This window comes from Mytilus trossulus, chromosome 2, assembly GCF_036588685.1.
Source record: "Mytilus trossulus isolate FHL-02 chromosome 2, PNRI_Mtr1.1.1.hap1, whole genome shotgun sequence".
In the NCBI taxonomy this organism is placed as follows: domain Eukaryota; kingdom Metazoa; phylum Mollusca; class Bivalvia; order Mytilida; family Mytilidae; genus Mytilus; species Mytilus trossulus.
The window spans coordinates 62,964,857-62,991,962 of NC_086374.1; the positions used below are offsets into that span (position 1 = coordinate 62,964,857).

Genomic DNA, 27,106 nt, shown 5'->3' on the forward strand with positions numbered 1-27,106 from the left:
ACATTGAAGCAATGAAAAAACTTAAATGTTCATACGTTTGTTTACAAAAAAATGAATATTTAAAAATGGGAATTTAAAAAAATAATTTAGTGTTGCGTTTCTAAAGTCGATCAGTATATATATCAACCTTGTCATTTGTTGCATTACAATCATGACTGCAATTCCCCATGAGGGAATATTACCAGGCAAAAACTTGTTCTTTATAACACTTCTTGAAGTAATAGTATCGTATATAAGAGTCACAGATCTCAAATATTTAATAATTACGTACCGTATGTAACATGACCAATTACGTGCCGTATGTAACATAGCCACCATCTTCGTAGACTTAGGACGAATGAACAAGAGCAAGGAATAGCTCCTGCTTATATACGTACCCAAATGCCTCATTACTAGTATACACTATTGAACCTATTATACGAAATCATCACACTCCTATTTGTCTTTAGGAATATTACCTATACTTTTAGTCTGTTTGTTGTCATATCCATTTGACGTGGCTTGGTACTTATACATCCCGTCATTGTGTAATTGTACTATGTCTAATTTCTGCATACTTATCTTTCTTTTTTGTTATTGTGTTTCGTCTGTATACCTTTTTGTGTTTCTTTGGTATATATGATGTGGCTCTGTACTTATACATCCCGTCACTGTCATTTTGTGTTGAGTATACATTTATGCCTTTGATTTTCTATGTTACATGTTTAAAAAAAGATGTGGTAAGATTGCCAATGAGACAACTCTCCACAAAAGACCAAATGACACAGACATTACTAAGGGATTAAGTGTGTAACACAATGTTGACTGCTGTTCCCTATTTCTTACATTTTTACCTATGATGTCTGTCTGTATTGTTCACAGATCGTTGTTATAGAATTATGTGCGACTGTCATAAAAGTGAGAGATTTAACTAACTATAAAACCAAGTTTAATGCACCATTGTCTACATGAGAAAAATGTCTGTACCACGTCAGGAATATGACAGTTGTTGTCCATTAGTTTAAAATTTTGAGTTTGCCATTTGATTACAGACTTTCCTTGTAGAATTTTCTTCGGAGTTCGGTATTTTAGTTATTTTACTTTTTTGATAATTTGGTCTTAATATATGCATGATTTTTTTTCATTAGTTGTTAGTGGATTTGAATAAGCTGTCAGTATCTGCGAGTACTCTCAGATCTGTACTTGGTGATTTTTTGTTGTTGCTGGGATATACATGTACCAAACCACGTCCCCTTGTTTTTGTAGTATTTGTATTTTCATCCATCTGATGAGTTAAGCCTTTTTATGACCCACCTACGATAGTAGAGGGGCATTATGTTTTCTTGTCTGTGAGTCTGTTCGTCCGTTCGTTCGTCCGTCTGTCCCGCTTCAGGTTAAAGTTTTTGGTCAAGGTAGTTTTTGATGAAGTTGAAGTCCAATCAACTTGAACCTTAGTATACATGTGCCCTATGATATAATCTTTCTAATTTTAATGCCAAATTAGAGTTCTGACCCTAATTTTACGGTTAACTGAACATAGAAAACGATAGAGCAAATTGCAGGTTAAAAATTTTGGTCAAGGTAGTTTTTGATAAAGTAGAAGTCCAATCAACTTGAAACTTAGTATACATGTTACCTTTGATAAGATCATTCTAATTTTAATGCCAAATTAGAGAATTTATTCCAATTTCACGGTCCACTACACATAGAAAATGATAGTGCGATTGGGGCATCCGTGTACTGTGGACACATTCTTGTTCAACTGATTTTCATAGTTCGTTCTTATGTTGTACTGTTACACCACTGTCCCAGTTTATGTGGAGGGTTGAGATCCCGCTAACATGTTTAACCCCCGCCACATTCTGTATGTATATATGCCTGTTTCAATTCAGGAGCCTGTAATTCAGTGGTTGTTATTTGTTAATGTGTTACATATTTGTTTTTGCGTTCATTTTTATGCCCCATTTATGAGCATTATGTTTTCTGGTATGTGCGTTCGTTCGTTTGTCCGTCTGCAAGCTTCAGGGTTTTTTTTTGGTCGAGGTAGTTTTTGATGAAGTTGAAGTCCAATTAACTTGAAACTTGGTACACATGTTTCCTATGATATGATCTCAGTTCTGATTTTAATGCCAAATTAAAGTTTTTATCCTATTTTTACGGTCCACTGAACATAGAAAATGATAGTGCGGATGGAACATTCTTGTTTGAACATTGTTGATTGTTGATTGTTGAATGCCGTACGGTGACCTATAGTTGTTAATTTCTGTGACATTTGGTCTTTTGTAGAGAGTTGACTCATTGGCAAGCATACCACTCCTGCTTTTTTTATATATAAATATCAACCTTGTCATCTGTTGCATTACAATCGTGAATGCAATTCCCCATGAGCGAATATTAACAGGCAAAAACTGGAAACAAACTTTTTTTTCCAAAAAAATCCATAGCCTCCCCCCCCCCCGGAAAATCAAATGGTTGCTGCCTTATAACACTTCCTGAGGTATTAGTATCTTATTATCTTATATAAAGTCACCGATCTCAAATATCTAATAATTACGTACATATGATGTGGCTCTGTACTTGTACATCACGTTATTGTGTTGTGGTAAATATTTATTCCTTTTGTGTTTCTGTGTCACATGTTTAAAAAAAAAGTGTTATGATTGCCAATAAAACAACTCTCCACAAAAGACCAAATGACACAGAAATTACTAAGGGATTAAGTTTGTAACAAAATGTTGACTGCTGTCCCCGATTTCTGACATTTTTATGTATGATTACTTCAGCTTGTTTTGTTTTGAACTTTGTGCGACTGTCATACAAGTGATAGGTTTAGCTTACTATGAAACCAGGTTTAATCCACCATTGTCTACATGAGAAAAATGCCTTTACCAAGTCTGGAATACGACAGTTATTATCCATTCGTTTGATGTGTTTGAAATTTTGAGTTTGCCACTTGATTACAGATTTTTTGTTTAAAATTTTCCTCGGAGTTCTGTATTTTTGTTTTTTTACTTTTTTGATAATTTGGTCGTAATATATGCATGATGTTTTTCATAAGTTGTTAGTGAATTTGAATATTAAGCTCTCAGTTTTTGCGAGTACTCTCAGATCTGTACTTGGTGTTTTTTTGTTGTTGCTGGGATGTACAAGTACCCGACCACGTCCCCTTGTTTGTTTGTTAATGTGTTAAATGTTTGTTTTTGCGTTCATTTTTATGCCCCATTTATGAGCATTATGTTTTCTGGTCTATGCGTCCGTTCGTATGTCCGTTTGCAAGCTTCGGGTTATTTTTTGTGGTCGAGGTAGTTTTTGATGAATTTGAAGTCCAATTAACTTGATACTTGGTACACATGTTTCCTATGATATTATCTTTCTGATTTTAATGCCAAATGAGAGTTTTTAACCTATTTTAACGGTTCACTGAACATAGAAAATGATAGTGCGGATTGGGCATCCGAGTACTAGGGACACATTCTTGTTTGAACATTGCTGATTGTTGAATGCCGTACGGTGACCTATAGTTGTTAATTTCTGTGTCATTTGGTCTCGTGTAGAGAGTTGACTCATTGGCAAGCATACCACTTCTGCTTTTTTTATATATAAATATCAAACTTGTCATGTTGCATTACAATTGTGAATGCTATTCCCCATGAGCGAATATTAACAGGCAAAAACTGGAAACAAACTTTTTTGAAAATCCATAGCCTCCCCCCCCCCCCCCCCCCCCCCGGAAAATCAAATGGTTGCTGCCTTATAACACTTCCTGAGGTATAAGTATCTTTAAGTTATTATCTTATATAAAGTCACCGATCTAAATATTTATTCCTTTTTGAGTTACAACTCCAAATGACAAGACCAAATGACACAGAAATTACTAAGGAATTAAGTTTGTAACACAATGTTGACTGCTGTCCCCGATTTCTGACATTTTTACCTATTACTTCTGCTTGTTTTATTTTGAATTTTATGCGACTGTCATACAAGTGAGAGGTTAAGCTAGCAATAAAACCAGGTTCAATCAACCATTCAGTTTCTTTTTCCTAAAAAGCTTTTTATTTATAATACTAAGATGATCAGGGTCAGGGTGAATAACAATGAAGGAATTGCTGATGGATATAATTAGAAGAGTGAAAATAAAAGGCAACACAATATATAAATTGCATATTGCAAGATAACAACTTCTACCATATAGTGAGCAATTCAAAAGTTTACTAGGCAAAATTTCTTTAATCAATAGGTTAAAGATATTTGATGTGCAGAATATTGCAAGGTGTACATAGAAATAAGGAGATGTGGTATGAATGCAAATGAGACTACTCTCCATCCAAATCACAATGTGTAAAACAATTATAGGTCAAAGTACGGCCTTCAACATGTCTTTTTGGCAGGGTTATTCTTACTTTGACCTCATTTTCACAGTTCAATTGTCAAACTCACGTTTTAATGTAAGGTTTGTTTTTTTCCAGATGCCGTATAAGTATTGCGCATTGGTAGTCTTAAGATTCTGCGATATACTATTAGAAAAACCTTTGTATCTTTAAGAATCTCATCATAAAAACAAGCATGGTCTCTGAGAAAAGCAGGCGAGATATTTCAACTGGTGCATTCGTGTTGAAATAAGAATAAGAAATCATATAAAAGTGTTTACAAAAATAAAAAACTGAATCTGCAACTTGCGCAATAAAAATGGATCAAAAGTGAAGATACAAAATCTTATTTACATGTCAAAAAATAATAAATGATCTTTGATTTTAAAGAAATATAAGGTGCCATTTAAAGTAAAGTTCACACATGGTGTTTTTTTTTTAATTAAACGTCCTGAGCACATTATCACAGCCATATTGAAGATGAGCAAAAATCAATACAAAAAATATAAGGATAATTCCATGACATAACTATGCCTTGGATTCAATAATTTTCACGGGTATTAATTTTCGTGGATTGAGGATTTTTTTTTGTAAACATTTAAATTCGTAGTTCACCTGTATGAACGAAAACTACGAAAATTAGTAAACCACGAATGAAAATGAATCCACAGAACCAAAAATTCGTACTTTCAAAAACTGAAGTTATACTTATATCAAAGCGAAGTAGACTTGTCAGTTTTTTTGCCTATTTCTATTTCTATATTTAAGAAATTTGCAATTGATTTCACATTTTTTGGTTCACACGAAACTTCTTTGTCTCCGCAGTTCTTTCTGCAGAATTTCTTTGACATCTTTATACAATGAATATGCATGATTTCTCGGAATCTTTTGGCAAATAAACAGTATATGACAAAGTTAAATGCTGACTGGATTATATACAACAACCGAATTATGACGGACGTTCGGGTAATTGTTGTGAAATCTTCTAAATATACCTCCCTCGTAATAAAAGATATAATTATCACAAACACGTTATGTGGTAATTGGAAAAATATCAAAACAACAATAAGCAAAGATACATTCACTTCGTTTCGTTCTACCTTTTTTGTATGTTTTGTCATTCTTAAAGACTTTCTGTATGACCTTATTTTCCACAGCAACAAAAAGTTCAAAATCAACATAAAGACACATATAAACAAACTTGAAATAACGTAAAATCTCTCGTAGGTTGAGCGATAAGAAAGAATTAAACCATTCCCAGACTGGAATAATTCTGTTGGATTCTCGTACAATAGAAATATTTCTTTAATTAACTGCGGTCCGTGAACCAATATACTCATACACACGGCTAATATGATTACTATTCGAGTACGCCTTATTGTTAAGCAATTTCCAGCTTTCATTGGAAATATCACTGCAATACATCTCTCAGATGTCAAACAGAATGCAAATAAAAGCCCGATGTAAATTATATTATAACCAATAAAACGCTCTATGCTTCGAATAATGAATTGTTTACGATCGTCATTTGTAATTGAAGGAAATGGATTCTTTATGGTGGACGATAGTATATTCTTAGAAGTTGTTATCCTAGAATCATAATTTGTCAAATCATTTATCGAATTTGTTTTGATGGAGTTTTGGATCAACGATCGATTCATCTGCGACTCATAATATTGCAAAAACTTGTAAAGACGTAAAATTAAGTCCTCCCAAAGATGACAAAACGTCATCTTGAGTTTTCCTTCTAATTTGTAAGTTCTGTACAAAATTATTGGCTTTATTGTAACTTTTAATAGCTGGATAGACATCCGAATAAATTGCATACAACATATTTAAAATATCATGTATGGCCAAAGCTTGAAGAAGACAAACTGGTGAACTACGCAATGATTTCCCACATAATACAATTAAAATAACAATATTCCCGATCAATCCGAGTCCGATAAAGACAGGCATTACAACTCCAGACGTAATGTACATAAAGTGTATCTCAGATAGAATATCATCAATAGCTAAATCCATTTTTATGTCTTTCTGATGAATAGGTTATTTCCCTGATAGACTATCGTAAAAATAGACGATCAGACGTTTCCTAAGCATGATGAAACACCTTTGTGGATCTATTTGACTAATTTTGCATTACCAATGTCTTTCTTAATAGGTTCTGTCAGATAACTTGTACTTGAGGGATCGGTAAATCAACTACCTACAAAAGAAAGTCAAATGAAAAACAGTTTTTTTTTCTCTCATCAGAAAAAAATGTACCAATAACAATCGCATAACAACTATAATTATGTCATAAGCCAGTTAAAAACAGTTGTGGTTGTGTTCGTGTTCGTGTATTGCACAATTATTGTTTTCTTATCGCTTCTGTGTGTTTTTGTGAGGAATGTAATCTGTCTTTAATTGAAATTGACACGCACATTGATTATAAGTGGTAATATTTAATTCACAGTTTGAACTAATCTGCAATTATTCTGCTGAGAAATTAAGAAATAATTGAGAAAACCACGATCCCAGTTCCTTCTGTCAAAGGTGACATTAAATTAATTTTATCGTATTAGTTTTTGGTCCTTTTGGTAGTAAAGCTCTTCGTCTGTCTTATACACATTTAGCTTTCAGACGTTTGGGGTTGATGGTTACTGAAATAGGTAAATCAAAGTACTTTGGACGCACGAAATCGTAAGTGTCTTTTCTTTAAACGTCTTTAGATGTATATATACCAGGCTGAGAAGCGAATCAACGACATACCACAAAATCCATCAATGTATTGCTGAATTTGGTAACTCATAACTATCTTCTCCAGATCTCATAATTTTAAAATAGATAAATATATCTTTGATAAATAAATAGGTTTCTTTATGGTCACTTTCCAAATTATTTATAAACAAGAATGTGTTCATAGTACACGGAAGCCCAACTCGCATTATCATTTTCAATGTTCAGTAGACCATGAAGTTGGTGCCAAAACTTTAATCATATCATGGGGAACATGTGTACTAAGTTTCAAGTTGATTGAACTTCAACTTCATCAAAAACTACCTTAAACCAAAAACTTTTACCTGAACTTCGTACTATCATTTTCTAAGTTCAGTGGACCGTGAAATTGGGATAAAAACTTTAATTTGGCACTTAAATTAAAAAAATCATATCACGGGGAACCTGTGTACTAAGTTTAAAATTGATTGGACTTCAACTACATTAAAAACTACCTTGACCAAAAACTTTAACCTAAAGCGGGACGATTGTACGGACGAAACGAACGGACGGACGGAGGCACAGACCAGAAAACATAATGCCCCTCTGCTATCGTAGGTGGGGAATAAAAAACTTGTATACGACACCGGGGCATCGCGTATTCAAAGCAGCGCAAATTTAGATCTTGTTCGTAAATAGCGGGAAAAAATCAGTATTTTTGTTATTTTACATTTTTTCAAACTCAACGTTATATATATATGTCCTCCTCAAGTATACAGGGATATGAATGTGTGGTTATGTATTTTTGTATTCTTAAATTTTGTATGTGATTTTCTCTATTATTTAAATTGCGCCATCTTTTTACGTAACAAATATTGGTTCTGATATTTTGCGTAACGTTAACGTTGTGGTAACAATTTTATTGACTAGAATGATATATATATAGAATGTGTCCCGGACAGATGAAAACAAGATGAAACAATCGCTTATGCCCGTGTCACACTGTCCCGATTTTTATATACGATGGACACCCGAATGCGAAAATTGTAAGTTCGTACGAAGTTGGTCCCGATCTCGTTAAAATACCAAAAAGTGACCGAAGCAAGTACGATCAATAACGAAGTCTATACGATGGTGCCGGATTATATACGATAGCAAAAGATGGACATACGAAGGTTAACTGAAGACGGTTATTTAAGCTTCATAACTCAACCGAAGCCTACACGATGGATCACGAAGGCTACACGATTGATTACGATGATGGCGCGATGGCCATACGATGTATAAAAGACGTCGTGTACAGCTTACGATAAGTATACAAACGATCTAAAAATGCGTTCTACCTGTTTTGAACTTTTTTATGAAACGAACAGAATTTCGACAACATATCGTTTCTGTACAAGTCTGCCATGCATGGCGGGAAATCGATCTTTTTGTCTTATTCTTATAAAACTTAGTTTAACATACCCTCGCCTACTACATGTAAGTTGCGTGTAGAAAAAATTGTTATGGACACTCTAGAACCAAAATGTTTAAAACTTGGTATGGTATTACTCGTTAAAGTTGAAAGGTCAAGGTCACAGTGGCAGTCGTAATACAAGGCAATACCACCCTTGTTGACACTCTCAAACCAATATGCTTCAAAAGATTTTAACCACATTTGGTATATAGTTCCTCCTTGTAATGATCTGACATTTTTTACGTTCAAGGCCAAAGGTCAAGGTCATGCAGATGGACTTGTTTTTTCTCCTTGAAAAAGCATAATACACAGAAAATTGGTTGCTCAATTTTTTACCTGCTTATTCTAAAGACAATATTAAAGGTATTTCCAGTTACTGAATCTTTTGTTTGATTTCTAAAAGAATAGTTTATGTATCAAAGATGCATATTCAATTTACCATTTTCTGTATGTGTCATATACAAATATAGTGTTCATATTTGTCCCCAATATGTTACATACGAGGGGATGCCACCGCTCGGCATTGCCTTGTTTGAACTGTTAAATGAGTGCACTAGTTTGATTAATCACCCATAATTATGCCCATGTTTACTGATCTATCTTAAATGTAAGGTAATGGGTTCGTTGATCCCTTTTATTCAAAAAGAGTTCTTTCCAGGAGAATATCATAACAATATATACAAAAGGAAGGATGTGGGGAAAGCAACAAATGAGGCAAAATATGACATATAGAAAACAAAATGGTTATGGAGTAAACGTTCGTGTGTCAACAACTCAGACGATACATAAAAAATCAGAATAATGAAGAAAAAGTTGGTTTCCCTATATACGTGAATATGCAGTGTTGGTGTATGCGGCGCGTTTATGATTTTCAATATGTTACTTGATATGAAAAATTGACAAAAAATAATATTTTGATTGTAAAAGTAAATCCTGAGCCTGTAATAGCTGCTCTTCTTGTTCTATTTGAATTAATATAAACAACGCTGTCGCCTTTCTTGTTCTGATAGAATCATATGATATGAGCTCCTTGTTTTTGTGAACATCTTTCTTAACTGTCGTATTAGACTGACCAGTGCATATCGCAAATGGCACTTTAAATTATTTTAGCGCGAAAATTAACTTATATTTAGCTGAATTTATTGCCGTCGTAGTTCCATCTTGTCGCCTTCGTACTTTAATTCGATGGCAACACGACAGGATTACGAGGTCTTCACGAAGTCGTGTTTCCATCGTAAGACCTTCTGGTAGCTTCGTGATTCATTCGTGTAGACATCGTAATGTCAAAACTGCCCGATGGAAACGATGGAAACACGAATGCAATACGATGTTCAAAGATGCATTCCCGGTGACATTACGATGGTGAGGATGGTGATACGAACTCAATACGAACCCTCAACATCGGACGCACCTTCGGCGATTTTTTAACATGTTAAAAAATGTAGAAGCCTTCCCGAAGTTGTCCCCGAAGTCTAGAAAATTTTGCCGATGGTTCTACGATGATTAAAGATTGCATTACGAATAGCCCGAGCTGGATACGATCAGTCCCGATTTTGAAAATTTCCCTAATCGTGACGACATCGGCGTAAAAATCGGGACAGTGTGACGCGGGCAATATAAATGCCATTCGTCCGAAACGCTTTTCTGGATTTATCTTCATCGGGAACACCCAAAGCCGAATATTACATAGCCAAGAATGTATTTGAATAGCTATATAACTGAAAAGGACATAAACAATTTAGCCAAATCTAAAAGTTTCTCTTACACGAAATTAACTTCTAAAAGGCTCATTGTTATTTAAAAATCCCATTGTATCGCCTTTTACCACGACGAATACATGCATGACTGGAGTCTGGGCCACTGACGATAGATCCCGTCGTTTAGCTTAATATTAGATACATGAGTCTGCTGTAACATAAGCCACAAAAACCAAAGCACAAGGATACGAACACCCGTTGTCGACCCAAGGGGCAGGTTCCGGATATAGAATTCCCATTTGTATTCGACAATTAATGCTTTTGTATTGGGACATAATTAATCAAGGTTGACCCTCCCCTCCTTTATTTAGAAATGAATGGATCATTGCATGAACAACTGTACGCCTGTAATTCAGTGTTTGTCGTTTGTTTATGTGTTACATATTTGTTTTTCGTTCATTTTTTTACATAAATAAGGCCGTTAGTTATCTCGTTTGAATTGTTTTTCATTGTCTTGTCGGTGACTTTTATAGCTGACTATGCGGTATGGGTTTTGCTCATTGTTGAAGGCCGTACGGTTACCTATAGTTGTTAATGTTTGTGTCATTTTGGTCTTTTGTGGATAGTTGTCTCATTGGCAATAATACCACATCTTCTTTTTTATATTGTTAACCATGGGTAACTTAAACCCAAATAATAGCCTATAAAACATCATTATGGCAGACAGTCGCCAACGACAACGGTTACCACTGGTTTACATGCTCCTTACATGGCACATGCACACACATAATGTAGCAGGGTTAAACATGTTTGTAAGCGCTCAACCACCCCAAAACTGGAACAGTGCTGTAATAGTTTAAAACCAATAAAAGAAATTGTAAAAAATATTTAAGAAGGGGTTATTCTAGTCTCAGATCGGTACTTAGTACACATAAAAAAGATAACAAAAGGACACAATTAAGACTTACAATTCCGACCTAGGAGTACTTTCACCTTAAAAAATCTAGTCCAAATCACAATTTCAACTAATAAAAAGACGATGTTTTTATTTTCCCAGACATACAAATTAACCAGATTACTTTCAATGGATTTAGAAATAGGACGTAAAACATGCGCATGAAGTCGGGGAAATGAATGACATTCAAGTTCATTTAGATGCTTGGCTTTTAAATTTTTGGGACGAAGTGTTCCTGATGAAGGTTAAGGTTTATGTACCCTTCTGTAGCCATTTTTGTACGAATTTTTCAAACCTCAATTGTATCAAAACTACAGATATAATGAATAATAGAGATAGGCCATTTAGTACATATTCCAAGGGGAAACTTGATGCAAAGCATTATGTTTTACTGTTTCATTGCATTTGATAGAAAAAGAGGACTCTGTGGCAAATAAATCAAGATTTTTATAGAAAATCCACAGCCTTTTACAAACTTACAAAAATTACAAACTTGTTTTAAGGAAATCAATGCTAGCACTGCATGCAATAATCCTATATCTATCAGTCATCAAATTGTCAAATATGAGAGTACAAGGATAAAGGTTGTAGATTTTCTATAAAAATCTTGATTCATTTGCCACAAAGTCCTCTTTTTCTATTAAATGCAATGGAACTGTAAAAAATAATTCTTTGCATCAAGTTTCCCCTTGGAATATGTACTAAATGGCCTATCTCTATTATTCATTATATCTGTAGTTTTGATACAATTGAAGTTTGAAAAATTCGTACAAAAATGGCTACAGAAGGGTACATAAACCTTAATCAAGGAAAGTGACTTGGATGCGGCTCATAAACATTATTTTCATAATAAATTGCCAACAGTTACTATTTGATATATCAGTTTATTCAAAGAACAAATACATTAACATGAATCATATCTTTATTCACACAAATTAAAAAAAAAGATCAAAGTTCGTTCAAATTGGTTGTGGTCTAATGCGTTGAATTGATAATTCGTTTTAAACTATTCGCACTATTTAAGCTTGAGGTAGTTTCTTTTTTTATGTTGTTTTCCAGGTCTGGTACTACGGCTGCAATTGAAGTGTTAATGGTTTAATAAACATGAAGACGGTCCATGAAATCAATTAATAAGTTCATGAAAATGTTGCGCAAATATATATCACAAAATTTCCTTGTTCGAGATATGCGTTTTGTTTTTAGTCAAATATACTCAGTACAACCTTGCTTAAGGGAGCAATTCTTCAATTTTATTTAGTTTTTTCAACACTATCAATTAAATTATTTTGTTCAAAATTTCAATCTAATTGAAATGTTGATCTCTGATTACGTTATACTGCATATGAGCTCATTGATTACGTTATACTGCATATGAGCTCATATGCAGTATAACGTAATCAGAGATCAACATTTCAATTAGATTGTTCAAAATTTAACACTGTAAGTAAGGGGGCTGGGAGAAATGGAACATCTTTTTCTTCCTTTTCTTAAACAGAATTTTTCTCTCTCATCAATTTTGGATTCAGAATAAATTATTTAAGGAATAAACATACCCCCCTTTTTGTAAGTTAAATGGTCGTTCCCTAACAAGACTTCAAATTCAGAAATATTATATATAGCTTATTGTAGCATCTTTCTCCTTGCCTTGTGGTATTAATCCGGTTTTTTTTTTTTAGCGCCACGAAACATTCATCTTCGACACATTGTAACAACATATTTTCTGTTGATGGAATTCAACGTAAATTATATAAAATGAGTATACCCTTAAACAAATGAATATGCCAAATAAAACTAGTATATACTAACAATTACGAATCTGATATAGTCACTCAATCACCCTGATAGTTAAATAAAGAACAAGTGGACACTTATATAGAAATAGATAAGTAAACTACGGTACCGTTTAATATATATATTTATTGAATAAATTACTTAATATTTATTTAACTTTTTTATATTTTTTGGAATACATATCACTTACATGTACCAGCTGTAGATGTAAATTAAATTCCACAAAATATATCTCACATTTATAGAAAAAGACTTATTCCTGCTGGACTCATAGAATCCTAGATCCGCGGCCATATATTTCCAAGTCAAAGCCAATCACGTGCCATAATGATTTATTGTATTAAACATTTCTCTGATGATAAGATGCGCTCTAACAGATACTGAAATACTCAATTCCAATTTCATAACCACTTTACAGAGGAATCGAACAAACAATAGATTGGGAAGAAATAATCAGCCTAATGCATTAAACGTGACGTAACATATTACAAGGTTAAAACAACGAAGATATAATGACATAAATGTGAGATCAAAAATGCGTGGTTTAGATTTATCATTCGAGAATTGTCTTATAGTACAATGTAGTAAGAGATATATGTTTCCTATTTGTTTTCTTTTTTCGCCTTAAATAACGTCTTTCGCTGTAAGGCTACATAATGTATTGCTGATTTATCATTTTAGAATTCTGTAAGAGTATGAGATATGTTTCCTATTTGGTTGCTTTTTTCGCTTCTTACTTCTTTTGTTGTAAGGGTACATAATGTATTGCTGATTTATCATTTTAGAATTCCGTAACAGTATGATATATGTTTCCTTTTTGGTTTCTATCTTCACCTTAATTGACGTCTTCCATTGCAAGGGTACATAATGTATTGCTGATTTGCGTGATCTTTAACTGTAAATATAAACAGGACAAGTTTGCACTAATCATGAAGCGTAGGCAGTACATGGTATTTTCTCTTTATAGTCAAAGTCATTTGACTATAACACTTTGAAGAAAAGACCAGTTTTGAACGTTGGTCATTTCAATGAGTGAGTCTGTACATCGAAAGTGAGAAAAGTTATCGAGTTAAGATGACCAATGCTAATCTGTTTATAGCTATTTTACCTTTGACGAAGTTGTTAATTTCATTGACAACGACAAGTGCGTCCTTAGTTTTTTAGCGATAATTTTCACAACACTCTTCTGTGCTGAGAAAGGAAAGTATGATGTTCTGTAGGGTAAGTAGAATATATAATCTCAATTATGTACCAGGAATCCTGGTGGATGGTCCTATATTGATCATATTGATAAGTCTTGTGAAATTAACAGCTTTGAACAACAACAAAAAACAACAAAAAAACCAAACCAATTTGAACCAATGGAAGTGTATAAATAAGGTCAACAAAAAAAAGAAGGAAATTTGGCATCCATTTGAACATTTTTCTGAAATTTGGATGAAAGTTGAATTTTTTTTTTTTTTTTCCATGCCTTTAATAAGCCTCCGTAAGCTTTTCAATTTTCATGGAGTTTTAAATTAGCACTTTTGTTATAAATTTCTCTCGTCAGTTCAGAACTAGAATATTAACATTTCTGCCAAAAAAAGTTCACTATTCGAACTAGTTCTAGTGTCGCATTGAAATGAAGTTTCAGAGATGCCATCAGATGTGACAGATCCCATACTATTGAAGAAGGAAATTAGTTGTGTATTGTATAGACACTACGTTGCAAGTTCCTCAGCCGAAGATGACCTCAGAATGTAACAATTCAATATTCAAAATAAAAATTAGTAAATGCGATCTGTTATTATCAAATAAATGTAGATTATAAATATGGTTACACCCTAAATTGAAAACAGAAACGTAATAGTTTCATATATCAAATGTATTGGTTGAAACCCAAACTGATAAATTCAAATGTCCTAGTCCTGTACGATAGCACTCCCAAAGCTACAGTGGTCTAGTGTATTGTCAAAATGTTAGTTGTCTCATTTTATATTCACTGGTCTCGGAAGTATTATGGTGACTTGAGTAACACCGGTATCACTCAGATTACAATTCTACCTTGACAGATAAGTTGGTATTTAGCCTATTAAATACTTATTTAGCCTTGAGAATTGAAAGGTCAGTTTCCTATTCATACAATAGAAGTTGATAAACTTGGCTTCATGCCATTTACCTTGTCCAAAATTAAGGTCACTTTAATGTTATTGTGATATTGTTGAAGTGCAAAAGAACCCTATATTCTGACCAATACTTAAAACTTTGTGCATCTTGTTTTAATTGTTAAAAATCTGTTAATGTTGAATTTGAGGGGTTAATTTAGGCCTTTTAATTGCATTTTTTTTACATGGTAGTTTTTTTTTTTCAGATAAAAAAACACCTATCTGCTTGACTGTTATAGAAATAGACTATGCTTGCAGGTTATCTACAGTGGCGGATCCAGAAATTTTCATAAGTGGGGGCACTTGCTTCCTAAGAGGGACCAGATTTGGTCACGCTTCAATGATTCTTTATATAAGCAAAAGGTAGGCCCAGCCACCCCCCTCCTTAATCTGCCTCTGATCTATGAAACTGTCTTGTTATTTGTTTACACCAAATCTGACAGATTATTATTTAGTTGCAAAATATTTTAAATGGGAGCTGAATTTTTTTCTATCTTTAAATGTGCATTGAACAATGCTGAAGGTTAAAATAATCATAATGTGAACAAGAATGAAGAAAACTACGGAAGCGTATTAGCGCCACTTTTTATTTTAATTTTTCTTCCTATGATTGCGTTTTAACCTTTTGCGTTCTTTGCGTTATAACGCAAACCTTTGCGATATAACGCAAACATTTGCGTTGTAACGCAAACGTTTAACGCAAACATTTGCGATATAACGCAACCATTATTATAATGATTTGTCCTTGTATGTATGTTTCTTTTTTCATCTACTAGTAAATCACATCCGAAATGAATGACAGACGGACATATATAGAAAACTTAATGAATAATTGAAATCAAGATATTTGCGTTATAACATATAACGCAAACCTTTTGTGTTTAACGCAAACCTTTGCGTTAAACGCAAACATTTAAGTTATAACCCAAACCTTTGCGATATAACGCAAACCTTTGCGTTATAACGCAAATATCTTTATTTCAATTATTCATTAAGTTTTCTATATATGTCCGTCTGTCATTCATTTCGGATTTGATTTACTAGTAGATAAAAAAAGAAACATACATACAAGGCCAAATCATTATAATAAATATGCATAGGAATAATGGAATACTTGAAGTGCAATTATACATAAGTTAAGACTGATTTGTGCATCAGAAAAGTATATAATTTAACAAGAAAATAAATATAGTATATAGTCATATTTAAATTGAAAGATCAAAAATAAAGTCATACAATTGTGAAACCCCCAAGTCAAATAGACAAAATGATCTTTCTGCTTTAAAATGAATTATTAATAAAGAATTTTTTTTTTAAATCTCAGAATATGATCAAAATTCTTTGATAGAAAGTCATTGAATTTTCATTTTAATATAATGAAGTATTTTTAAGATGCTTGGGTAGCAATTTGAATAGAGAGAACATAATTTTATTAATAAAAACATCTTCATTCTATACATGTATTGCCAAAGGGTAGCTTGTTTGAATCTAACCTACTTTACACAGTTCTCAAACGAAAGCTTACTTTGGAAGTATATTTATATTCGGTTATAGCTATATAAGCAGGGTTGATTTTTTTCTTAGGTATAACCTCAATTTACTCAATTTTCTTTGTAATATATATACTAGTAGTAACATATATATCGTTTTTGGGGACCTTTATAGTTTGTTGTTCAGTGTGAGCACATGCTCCGTGTTGAAGACCGTAATTCGGCCTATGATGGTTTACTTTTACGAATAGTGACTTTGATGGAGAGTATTATTGGCACTCATACCACATCTTCTTATATTATTCTGTTCATTATTAGTCATTGATATGATTTAGTTATTCAAGCATTTTACTTTGCAAGGACTACAAAAGTGATAAATTTTAATATATACAGCCTCCTCCATTAATAACTACAGTTTCCATTGAATCTTAAATAAGAAATAAGAAAAAAAAACAAATTTTTGCGTTAATACGCTTCCGTACTAATACGCTTCCGTAGAGGAGTGCATCATCTTTAAATGATTTTTAAACTTCAATATATTTACCTGTACAGAAATTATTTTCAATCATAGGCAAATAATGTTATTAAAACCAATGAGGTTCCAGTTTATATAACTATCCTTGTTAACCTTGCAAACACATTTGACGACATTTTAAGTGTCATGAAAAATATAACTAATGCAATATAAGGTGGACGACCATTCGATATTGGAGAGGGTGTTTGTCAAATAAAAAATCAATCTAAAAGTAAATTTGTCATTTAGTAATTTTTTGTCATGAATTGCAATCAAATCGCTTCTTTTCGATACAAACCTCCCTTTTTCTATCTGGGCCATATATTGTTACAAAAAATACTCTCAGAAAGCTGGACAGTCCAGCGTCCAACAAGATGACCAGTAGCTTGAAATATGAAATAAGATGTGGCACATGACTTGGATGTGCTAGCCACTATATTGTTGATTGGAGTGGTGCTTGGTGGCCAAAAAAAGCAATGAAAGGGCTGGTTTTTTTTTGTATTGCCAAATGTATGGAGGGACTCCGGTTTTGGAATCAGAATTAGATTTCGGATAATATCAAGTTGCGATTCCCTGAAAAAGTAATAAGTACCAAGAGGCAATGTAAATCGTATCGAAGAAGGACAACAACAACAAAAAAGTCCTGAAACACGAACCAAAACAAAGAGGATCCCATTACGTTCGGTGGTATCATAAATTATGCAAGGAATTATATTATACTTGCTTTTTGAAAAGAAACGTTTAATTTAAATGATTAAATAACCGAAGTCCAATGTGAAACTGAATAAATCCAACGGGTAAATATAAAAATTATTTTATAACTTAATCTTTTGGATATAAAAGAAGTACACGTTATTCATTTAATGACAAACACTATATTAATGATAAAGTGAAAGGAAGATAACTAGATAAATATTTTAGTTTTACATTATAAAACATTTAATATTTGACAATTTACTTTTATTTCATATATTATTAACTAAATAGTTTATACGTGATCTTATAAGTTTGTGGGGCACGAAGATGCTACAATGTATCTCATTACAAAATCTATTCAGTTTGTCACTTTTGGGTAGGTCAATTATTCGGAACATATCATTAGTACTCTTGTTCGTATTAAAGTATAGAATGGACTTCCTATTGCTTCAAAATGGCGGTAAAACATTGAAGTTACTTAAATAAAAGTGATAACATTTTAAAATAAAGTAGCAATACTGTTGTAACATTCCATGCATTTCTGGAATAGACTGAGTTTTCTTGTTCCAAGTCAGGCCACCGTTTCACAAAGGGTCGTAAATCGTGAAAAAGGTCGTACGACCATTTTAACGATATGCGACCGTTTCACAAATATTTACGATTTACGACCTACGAGGAATATTGGTCGCAAATTCCCGACTGGGTTTAAGCAGTCGTAAATCGGAAACTTTAATAAAACGGGAAATAATACGTGTCATTTTTAGCAACTATGGCTGCGTTCATGGCTTTGCTAGAACAAGAAGAGAGGAAAGAGAGGAGACCGCGTATTTTCCGTGATCGGAACAACCCAATCGACTATATGACAGATGTTGAGCTGATTGAGCGATACAGAATGCCAAGAATTAAGATCTTGGAAGTTGTTGATTTAGTTAGAAAAGATATAGAGAGTCCAACCTACAGAAGTCATGCTATTCCAGCAATTTTACAGGTGTGAAATCCTTTATTTTGTTATGATCCTGCCATTTTCCCACTTATAACGTTTATCTCCCTTGTAACAAATAACATACGAAACAAAGCTGGTACGGTCAGGTTTTCTGTGTGATATGTGTTTTGTGTTTTTGTTTCTTTTCCCCGTCAACTTAATATCAAAAATAAGTTACAAAAAGGGAATCAGAATTATTTTAAAAGTTTTATCAAACATTTCTATAAAACTATGTGAAGTATTCATAATAGCAGTAACTTCTAACGATATATATTTATAAATCCGTGATAGCTGTTTTAACAAACATATTTCTCAAATATTTTAACTATTATAGTCATACACCATAATAAAATTATTTTTATTACATGTGTAAATGATCCATAACGCACAACTTTTACTTAAACTTGAACGACTGGTACAAAGAGATAAATTAGAAAGTACATTGTAATAGCAACAAAGAACGAACGAAAATGGTTAAAAAAAATAACTAACACTGGACAAAAAAAATACACACCGGACTTTTATACATTGTTATTTGGATGGAGAGTTGTCTCATTGGTACTCACACCACACCACATCTTCATCTATATATATATATATATATCTATTGGCGATGAAGGAGGAGTGTACAAAATATTATACACCCCGTAACTCCGCTGCGTGTAACATTATAAATATTCCAATGAAAGTACACCATATGCATTACATAACATGAATCAGAGATAAGTTATTTTCATCGTCCCATTTCCTTACCTGCAATAACTACTATACATACTTTCCTAAGTCTGTTTTTGGTGTACATAAAAATGAACAGAAATGAGGGTCTCGATGGTCCAGTTTACAGAATAGAGATGTGTTGACAAAAATTGCGGAATAAAGGGCTAACAAATTTAAACAATATACAATTGAAAACCCTCATGAATCAGAGACAAAAATAACAAATTATCTACCAGTATTTTAAATTTAACTCTGAACAAATCTTTATTAGGGCATTTGAACACGTGTACAAATTCTATAGTACCGAAGTAAGACAGAACAATACAACGAAATCAACAAAGATGTATTTTCCATATAAGCACCTTCATCGAGGGCATCCAAGAGGGGGGCAAGGGGTTTAACTGTTATGCTGTTATGGGGCATTTTAATTCTTTGTTATCCGTTATTTTGAAAATAAATTTACTGTTAGCTGTTAACTGTTATTGTCTTATTCTCTGTTAGCTGTTATAGGAGTTTTATCTATTTTGTTATCTGTTATTGTGTGGAAATTGAAATGTTAGCATTTTGACAGCCTATCTTCCGTAGAAAATGAAGATAATTGAAAATTGTGATTTGAATGGATAACAGTCTCATTGGCATGCTTACCACATCTTCTTACAATGTATATCTATTGGGGTCTTTCTTCTTGTAATATCGAGTGGCCCTGTATTTGCAGAAGAATTTCAGTAACATTCATCAGAAAAAAACCTATTAAAATCGTTTGGACCAGGACCATTCCAGTATTTATGCTGTACTGTTATAAAAATCAACCAAAACAGAACTGCCTCAACAGCCGAAATGTCTTGTTTACACAAATTACAAATTTCCAGGTCCATACCACAAGTTATAATATACTAAGATCTACGAGTCTTATACTGGATTGGTTCTGGACATTTATTTTCATATTTCATTTACTTTTATCTGTTATTGTCCCTTTTCAATTCCTTGTTATCTGTTTTCCACCAAATTAATTCACTGTTTTGCTGTTATGGGGACCCCCTTGTCCCCCCTCATTCAAGTAGCCTTCTTCCTCACAATACATACAGTCATCAAAATCCTATCCAAAAATTGATGGTGTATTAAAAGTATTATTCGTCCAGGATTTTTTTAATTAAATTAATAACAGCATGTATGCATGTGTCTATCTCAGAACACTTATCCTTGCATTAACATCTAGTAAGTTTAAGGAACTGTAATTGCTAACTATGACATCACATGGTCATGCATGTACAATAACATATATTAGTAGCCTTGCATCCCACAAGTACATAAAATAATTACCCTACCACGTCCGATATGTGTCTCATTGTTCCTTATTTAAATTAACTTACCACCAGTTGGAATATTAGGCTGAAAGGCGTGTAAATTATAGTCCAGCGTGTACAAGCTGGTATGTCTAGCTGTCTTTTTTTTTAATTCTTATCATAAAGAAACGATCATTACTTCATGCTTTACTATATACAGTTATTCCCCGAAACTTATAGCTCCAAGTTTACGTTGCCAACGTGAGACAATCTTTTAAAGACAAAAGAGTACTCATTACAATCATACCATACACCCACTATAGTTGCCTATTGCTTACATCATAGGCGGATTCATGGGGCTAGGGGTCCATCCTTTTGTGGGAAATGTAGTGGATTATAACAGAAAACAGAAGTGCTTTACTATACCAGTGGCGGATCTAGAACTTTTAATACGTGGGGGCCCTCTGACTATTCTAAAAGAGGTTCCAGTCATGCTTCAGTGATTCCCTATATAATCTGCAATCAAATTTTCCCAGGAAAGGGCCCCCTATATCCACCTATATAGACTAGTAAGGGACTTCTGATTATATATATATATATATATATAAATGTAAAGGGAATTACTGAAGCATATTTAAACATGAACCCAATCCCACTTTGGATCCGCCACCGTATACTAATTGACTCAGAGAAGTTGACATAACTACCAATTAAATTAATGAGGGTAAAGTCAAATAAACATCAACCGGCATGTACACATAGTTAAATTAATGCTTATAAATCAGACCTGGATGAGAACAATTAACCAATGGTCAGGACACTGTTGTCATATCAAGATGATTCCCTGGTCGGCCGCTTTAACAACTTACGTACGCCAAAAATACTTAAGCTTCCATATGAGTTTATTACTAGTAATCTGGTACAGACTTAACCGTTAAACCTTTTAGGCCAGGTGAGCTAAAAAAAGACCAAAACACAAAAACTTAACACTGAGCAATGAACCATGAAAATAAGGTCAAGGTCAAATAAAACTTGCGTCACTGAAATGTAGATCATAAAATATTTTCATACACCAAATTTGATTGACCTATTACATAAAAGATTACTAAGATCTACGAAAAATGGTTAAAAATTGACTATAAAGGGGCAATAACTCCTAAAGGGGTCCATTGCACATTTCGGTCATGTTGACTTATTTGTAAATCTTACTTTGCTGAACATTATTGCAGTTTACAGTTTATCTCTACCTATAATAATATTCAAGATAATAGCCAAAAACAGTAAAAATTTCCTTAAACTTACCAATTAAGGGGCAGCAACCCAACAACAGGTTGTCTGATTCATCTGAAAATTTCAGGGCACATAGATCTTGACCTGATAAACAATTTTGCCCGCTATCAAAAAATGCTCTAAATGCTTTGGTTTTCGGGTTATAAGCAAAAAACTGCATTTTACCACTCTGTTCTAATTTTAGCCATGGCGGCCATCTTGGTTGGTTGGTTGTCGAGGTCACCAGACACATTTTTTAAACTTGATACCTGAATGATGATTGTGGCCAAGTTTGGATTAATTTGGCCCAGTAGTTTCAGAGAAGATTTTTGTAAAAGTTAAAGACGACAGACGCCAAGTGATGGGAAAAGCTCACTTGGCCCTTTGGGCCAGGTGAGCTAATAATATCATACACAAAATATAGTTGACCTATGACATACAGTATTAGATAAAAAAGACCATAACTCAAAAACTTAACTTTGACCACTCAACCATGAAATTTAGGTCAAGGTCAGATGACATCTGCCGGCTACACATATACACCTTACCATCATTCCATACCTATTGCCCAATATTGTGTATTTAGATATTTCTTGCTATTGCACAATACTGTGCAATTGAAAATTTCTTGCTATTGCCAAATACTTATTCTAATAATTTTGGTCCAACTTGAAATCTGGGCCCAAAATCGAAAACCTAAGTACATGTTTAGATTCCTCATATCAAAGAACCCCAAGCAATCAATTTTTGTTAAAATCAAGCTTAGTTTAATTTTGGACCATTTGGACCTTAATGTAGACCAATTTGAAAACAGGACCAAATGATTAAGAATCTGAATACACAGTTAAATTTGGCATATCAAAGAACCCCAATAATTCATTTTTGGATGAAATCATACAAAGTTTAATTTTGGACACTTTTGGCCCCTAATTCGTTGGTATCAAAACTCCCAAAATCAATCCAAAACTTCTTTTTGTGGTCATAAACCTTGTGTTAAAATTTCATAGATTTCTATAAATTTATACTTAAGTTATTGTTCAAAAACCCAAGACAAATGCTAATTTGGGACCTGTTTTTGGCCCCTAATTCTTAAACTGTTGTGACAAAAACTTCCAAAATCAATCTAACACTTAAGTAATTATCTAGAAATCATTGGTCTTCGGATGACGCTGATAACTTCAACGACCTGATAAAAAAATACCACCAATTTTAGCATCCTTATAAAAACTGCAAAATGTACTTCAATTTAGTTGTGCATGGGCAGCAACCAAACAATATTGTCCGATTTGTCTATAAATTAAAAACATGGCCGCCAATGGTCTAGCAACCTTGTCTTGCAGACAGCATTTCTTACTTTCAAAACAAATATTATTAAAAATTTTGCAACTTGACTTACATTATTGAAATGTGGACACAGAGATATGTTTTGCCTGGTAGTTATCTTAGATTCTTGATAGTAAAATGCAAATGTTCAACACAAATGGCAATGATTGCCTCGCTTGTCCTGTTCAAACTTTAACTTGATGTTTCCCCAGTATTCAACTTTTTCAACCCCTTTTTTTCCAGGTATTGGTCTCTTTCAGATATTATGCAAAGGGGGATTTTTACTCTGAAGTCGGAGATTTGCATGGAATTTCAAAAGCCAGTGTGTCTAGATGCATCACAAGAGTATCTAAAGCCATAGTGTCAGAAATGGACAATATAAAATTTCCATCAACAGAAGCTGAGATGAATGTGGTTAAAAGGGGATTTTATCGTATTGCCAAGGTCCCAAATGTCATCGGTGCAGTAGATGGTACATTAATCCCCATTATTGCTCCAAAAGAGAATGAACCTGCATATGTCTGTAGGAAAGGATACCATTCCTTGAATAAACAGGCAGTTGTGGATCATGAGATGAGGTGAGTGAAAACAAAACTGGAAATATGATATGATATTTATTTGGAGATTACTAATTTGCTACTGTATATACTTACAATGTACCTGTTATATGCAGGAAACAAAAATAAACACAATAAAAATAACAAATAATAGTATTATAATTCACTGATGAAAAAAAGCAACAACATGAAAATAAGCATTGAAATTAAATTCATAAAATAGGGTAGGAAAGGCAACTTCTTCTTCTTCTTGGTATAAGCCTCCTTTAATTGGGAGCACCTCCAAATATATATGGAGTTTTCCCTTAACTTAAAATTTTGTTTTTAAAATGATAAAACAAAAATTTTCCAACATATGTACAGCTAATATAAATAAACAATTAACAATAAGAATGTCATGCATGGCATATTTACATGGACCTTATTATTACAAAATATTCTACCATACAAGTATATTCACTTAAGTATGTGACTTAGTTTTATTTAAATTTAAAACATGTTTTATTTAAATTTGCTTTTTACATTAAAAGGAGGTTTTATTTAAAAAGATCTATGTATTAAAATAATAATAGGTTAAGATTTAAGAATTCAATAAAATCTAAAATGGCAGTTTTTCTCAGTGGAATGTTATATGTACTTCATGATCAATGTATAATAAAATCTTTTAAAAAGTTATAAAAACTTGTTTTGCCCCTATCAAAAGATTTAAAAAGGTTATATTAATGATAAGTACTGTATAATAAATTGTATAAGGCTTTTGGGGATAGGAGTAATTTTTAAATATTTAAGATTCTTACAATTATTTAATAATTTAGCTTTATGCATGTACACATTTTATTTTATTTCAGATTTACAAACCTAGTAGCAAAATTTCCAGGCAGTGTATATGACTCCTATATCTTTTCAAACTCTGAATTGGGATACTTTTTTTAAGAGAACAATGTGGATGGATGGTTACTGGGAGATTCTGGATATGGTCTAAAAAAGTATTTGCTTACTCCAAAATTAAATCCCAACACACTGGCTGAGGAGAAATACAATAAGGCTCACTCAAAAACATGCACCATAGTGGAACAGGCATTTGGTGTATGCAAATCTAGATATAGGTAAACAAAAATATTATTTTCAAATTTCAAAAAATATCATTTTAAATATATGTTAATGAAAAGTCATTATTATGCCCTCTATAACTTGCTGTTCCATGTGCACCAAGACTCCTTATTGAAGAAGTTGTATTGTTACCTATAATTCTGCTAAATTCAGTCTTGGGTGTAGAGTATGTCTCATTGACACTCGTACTACATCTTATTAATAAAATATGATGAATGAAACAATTTTCTTTTTTTTAAGTGCAAATTACAACAATTTCCAATGTAAAAAAAATTGCTTTTTTTATCATTACAGGTGTTTGCATAAAACAGGGGGCTGTTTGCCATTTACACCTGACAAATCTGCAATAGTTGTTACAGCTGTTTTTAAACTCCACAATAAGTGTATAGATGACAAGTTGCCACTTCCAGATTTTACAGATGATTTTATTGACAATGTAGATAACCATATTAGAGATATTGCACCTTGCTACTGTTCAAACTCTTAGAGAACACATTATTCAGAGATTTGCCTAAAAATTTATTTATATGCCTATATGATTCATGAAAATTAGAAAAACATGTTTCTGTTTTCCACCAAAAATATATTTATACCAATTTTCAATTTATATAACAGAAATCTCAATTTTTACTATTATGTATAATTGCATGTACTCAGTAATTCACAATTAAGAAATATGAATGAGAATATGGCTGTAGGGTATTATATAAAATTATCTTTAAAGGGGCACTAGCTACGAGATATATAAAAAACCTGAAGTATGTTTTTTTTGTTCAATCATTAATGAAAGTGAAATAGTGAAATAATAATTTGCTTTTATCAGCTGAAATGGTTCAGTTTTTTCAAATAAAGCTAATAATCATTGATAATGAATTATTTATTTGCAAGTGAAAAACTCAACCTATTTAAATCCGTATTTATGTGAACTCCAAATTAACCCTGTAGAAAGATATAGAATATGCATGCGTTGCCTGTGTATTGTTATTTAAAGGAAAAGAATGTCAACCTTGAAAATGAAACAAAGGTAAATAATTTGATTGACTAATTCATTCCACAAAAACTCTTTCTGATAACAGTAAAAACCATGATAAACATAAATTTATAATTTATAAAACAAAATCTAACAGACCTATAAAGTTCTAATTGCAAGGGCAGTTTATTCTATTTATATTTAACAGACCTATAAAATTCGAATTGCATGGGTAGTTTAATCTATTTATATCTATGTTTATGTATACATCGCTTGTATGGTCATAGAAGGTCAACTCAATAGTTAATTAGATGGCGTCTTGGCTAAAATTCTGGTATCTGTGGAAAAACTGCTTTAATTTACTAAAGTTTAAATTTAAGTTTTGTTATTTGAAAAAAAATTTTTTTAGCTTTCATATTTTTGGTTTAATTGTCATTTAAGAGATAACTGTATTGTATTTGAAGCTTAAGGACGTCCATCGGTAGTTTTACTGTCGCAAATTTAGTTTACCTGGCGACGCGGAGCGGAGACAGGTAAACGGGTATTTGCGACAGTAAAACTACCGATGGACGTCCGAAAAGCTTCAAATACAATACAGTTATCTCTATTCTAATGCAAAACAAGTTTATAATTAAATTTCAACCATTATTTCAGTGTAAAATCTTCATTAAAGAAAATTCCGCGAAAAGATGTTATCTTTTTTGGTCCCTACACTATTGACGTCATAGGTATGCTTCCGGCGTCAAACATAAACACCGGGCGTTTTCTGGCTTCTGTGCCGCTTCAAAATGTAATAAAATTTGATAAAAAGAAGATTTTTAGGCGCAACAAGTGAGTTTTTTGTTTATTATTGTAGAAATAACATGTCAATATATTCCGAAATTCAAAATGTCGGCTTCCTTAGTTACAGACAAGGAGATAGAGAATTTTACGCTTGCTGTCATCCAATCAGAACAAATGTTACAAAATAATTGCATTAGAATTATCATTTTAATGATTGGAGACAACATCACATCAGATAAGACGCATACTAAAGACTAAAGTCGTTCGAAAATTTCATTTTCTTCAACTTCACATAATCTTCAAATAGCTCCAGGCCCCTT

At 32.8% G+C, this 27,106-nt stretch overlaps 1 protein-coding gene and 1 pseudogene across 1 annotated transcript; one reads left to right on the plus strand and one right to left on the minus strand.

The window, feature by feature from the left end:
• Positions 1-4,828: 4,828 nt before the first annotated feature.
• On the minus strand, positions 4,829-13,401 carry LOC134705313 (FMRFamide receptor-like). The gene is made up of 2 exons (XM_063564059.1): positions 13,139-13,401; positions 4,829-6,555 (listed from the first exon to the last, which is right to left on the minus strand). The coding sequence occupies exon 2, from the start codon at positions 6,170-6,172 to the stop codon at positions 5,060-5,062; it is 1,113 nt and encodes a 370-aa protein (XP_063420129.1). The 5' UTR covers positions 6,173-6,555; positions 13,139-13,401; the 3' UTR covers positions 4,829-5,059.
• Positions 13,402-18,561: 5,160 nt separating this feature from the next.
• On the plus strand, positions 18,562-25,520 carry LOC134705929 (putative nuclease HARBI1; annotated as a pseudogene).
• Positions 25,521-27,106: the final 1,586 nt, after the last annotated feature.

What these genes read in the sequence shown, in the direction of transcription:
- LOC134705313 (XM_063564059.1), bottom strand. Translation starts at nt 6,172, where the DNA reads ATGCAATTTATTCGGATGTCTATCCAGCTATTAAAAGTTACAATAAAG.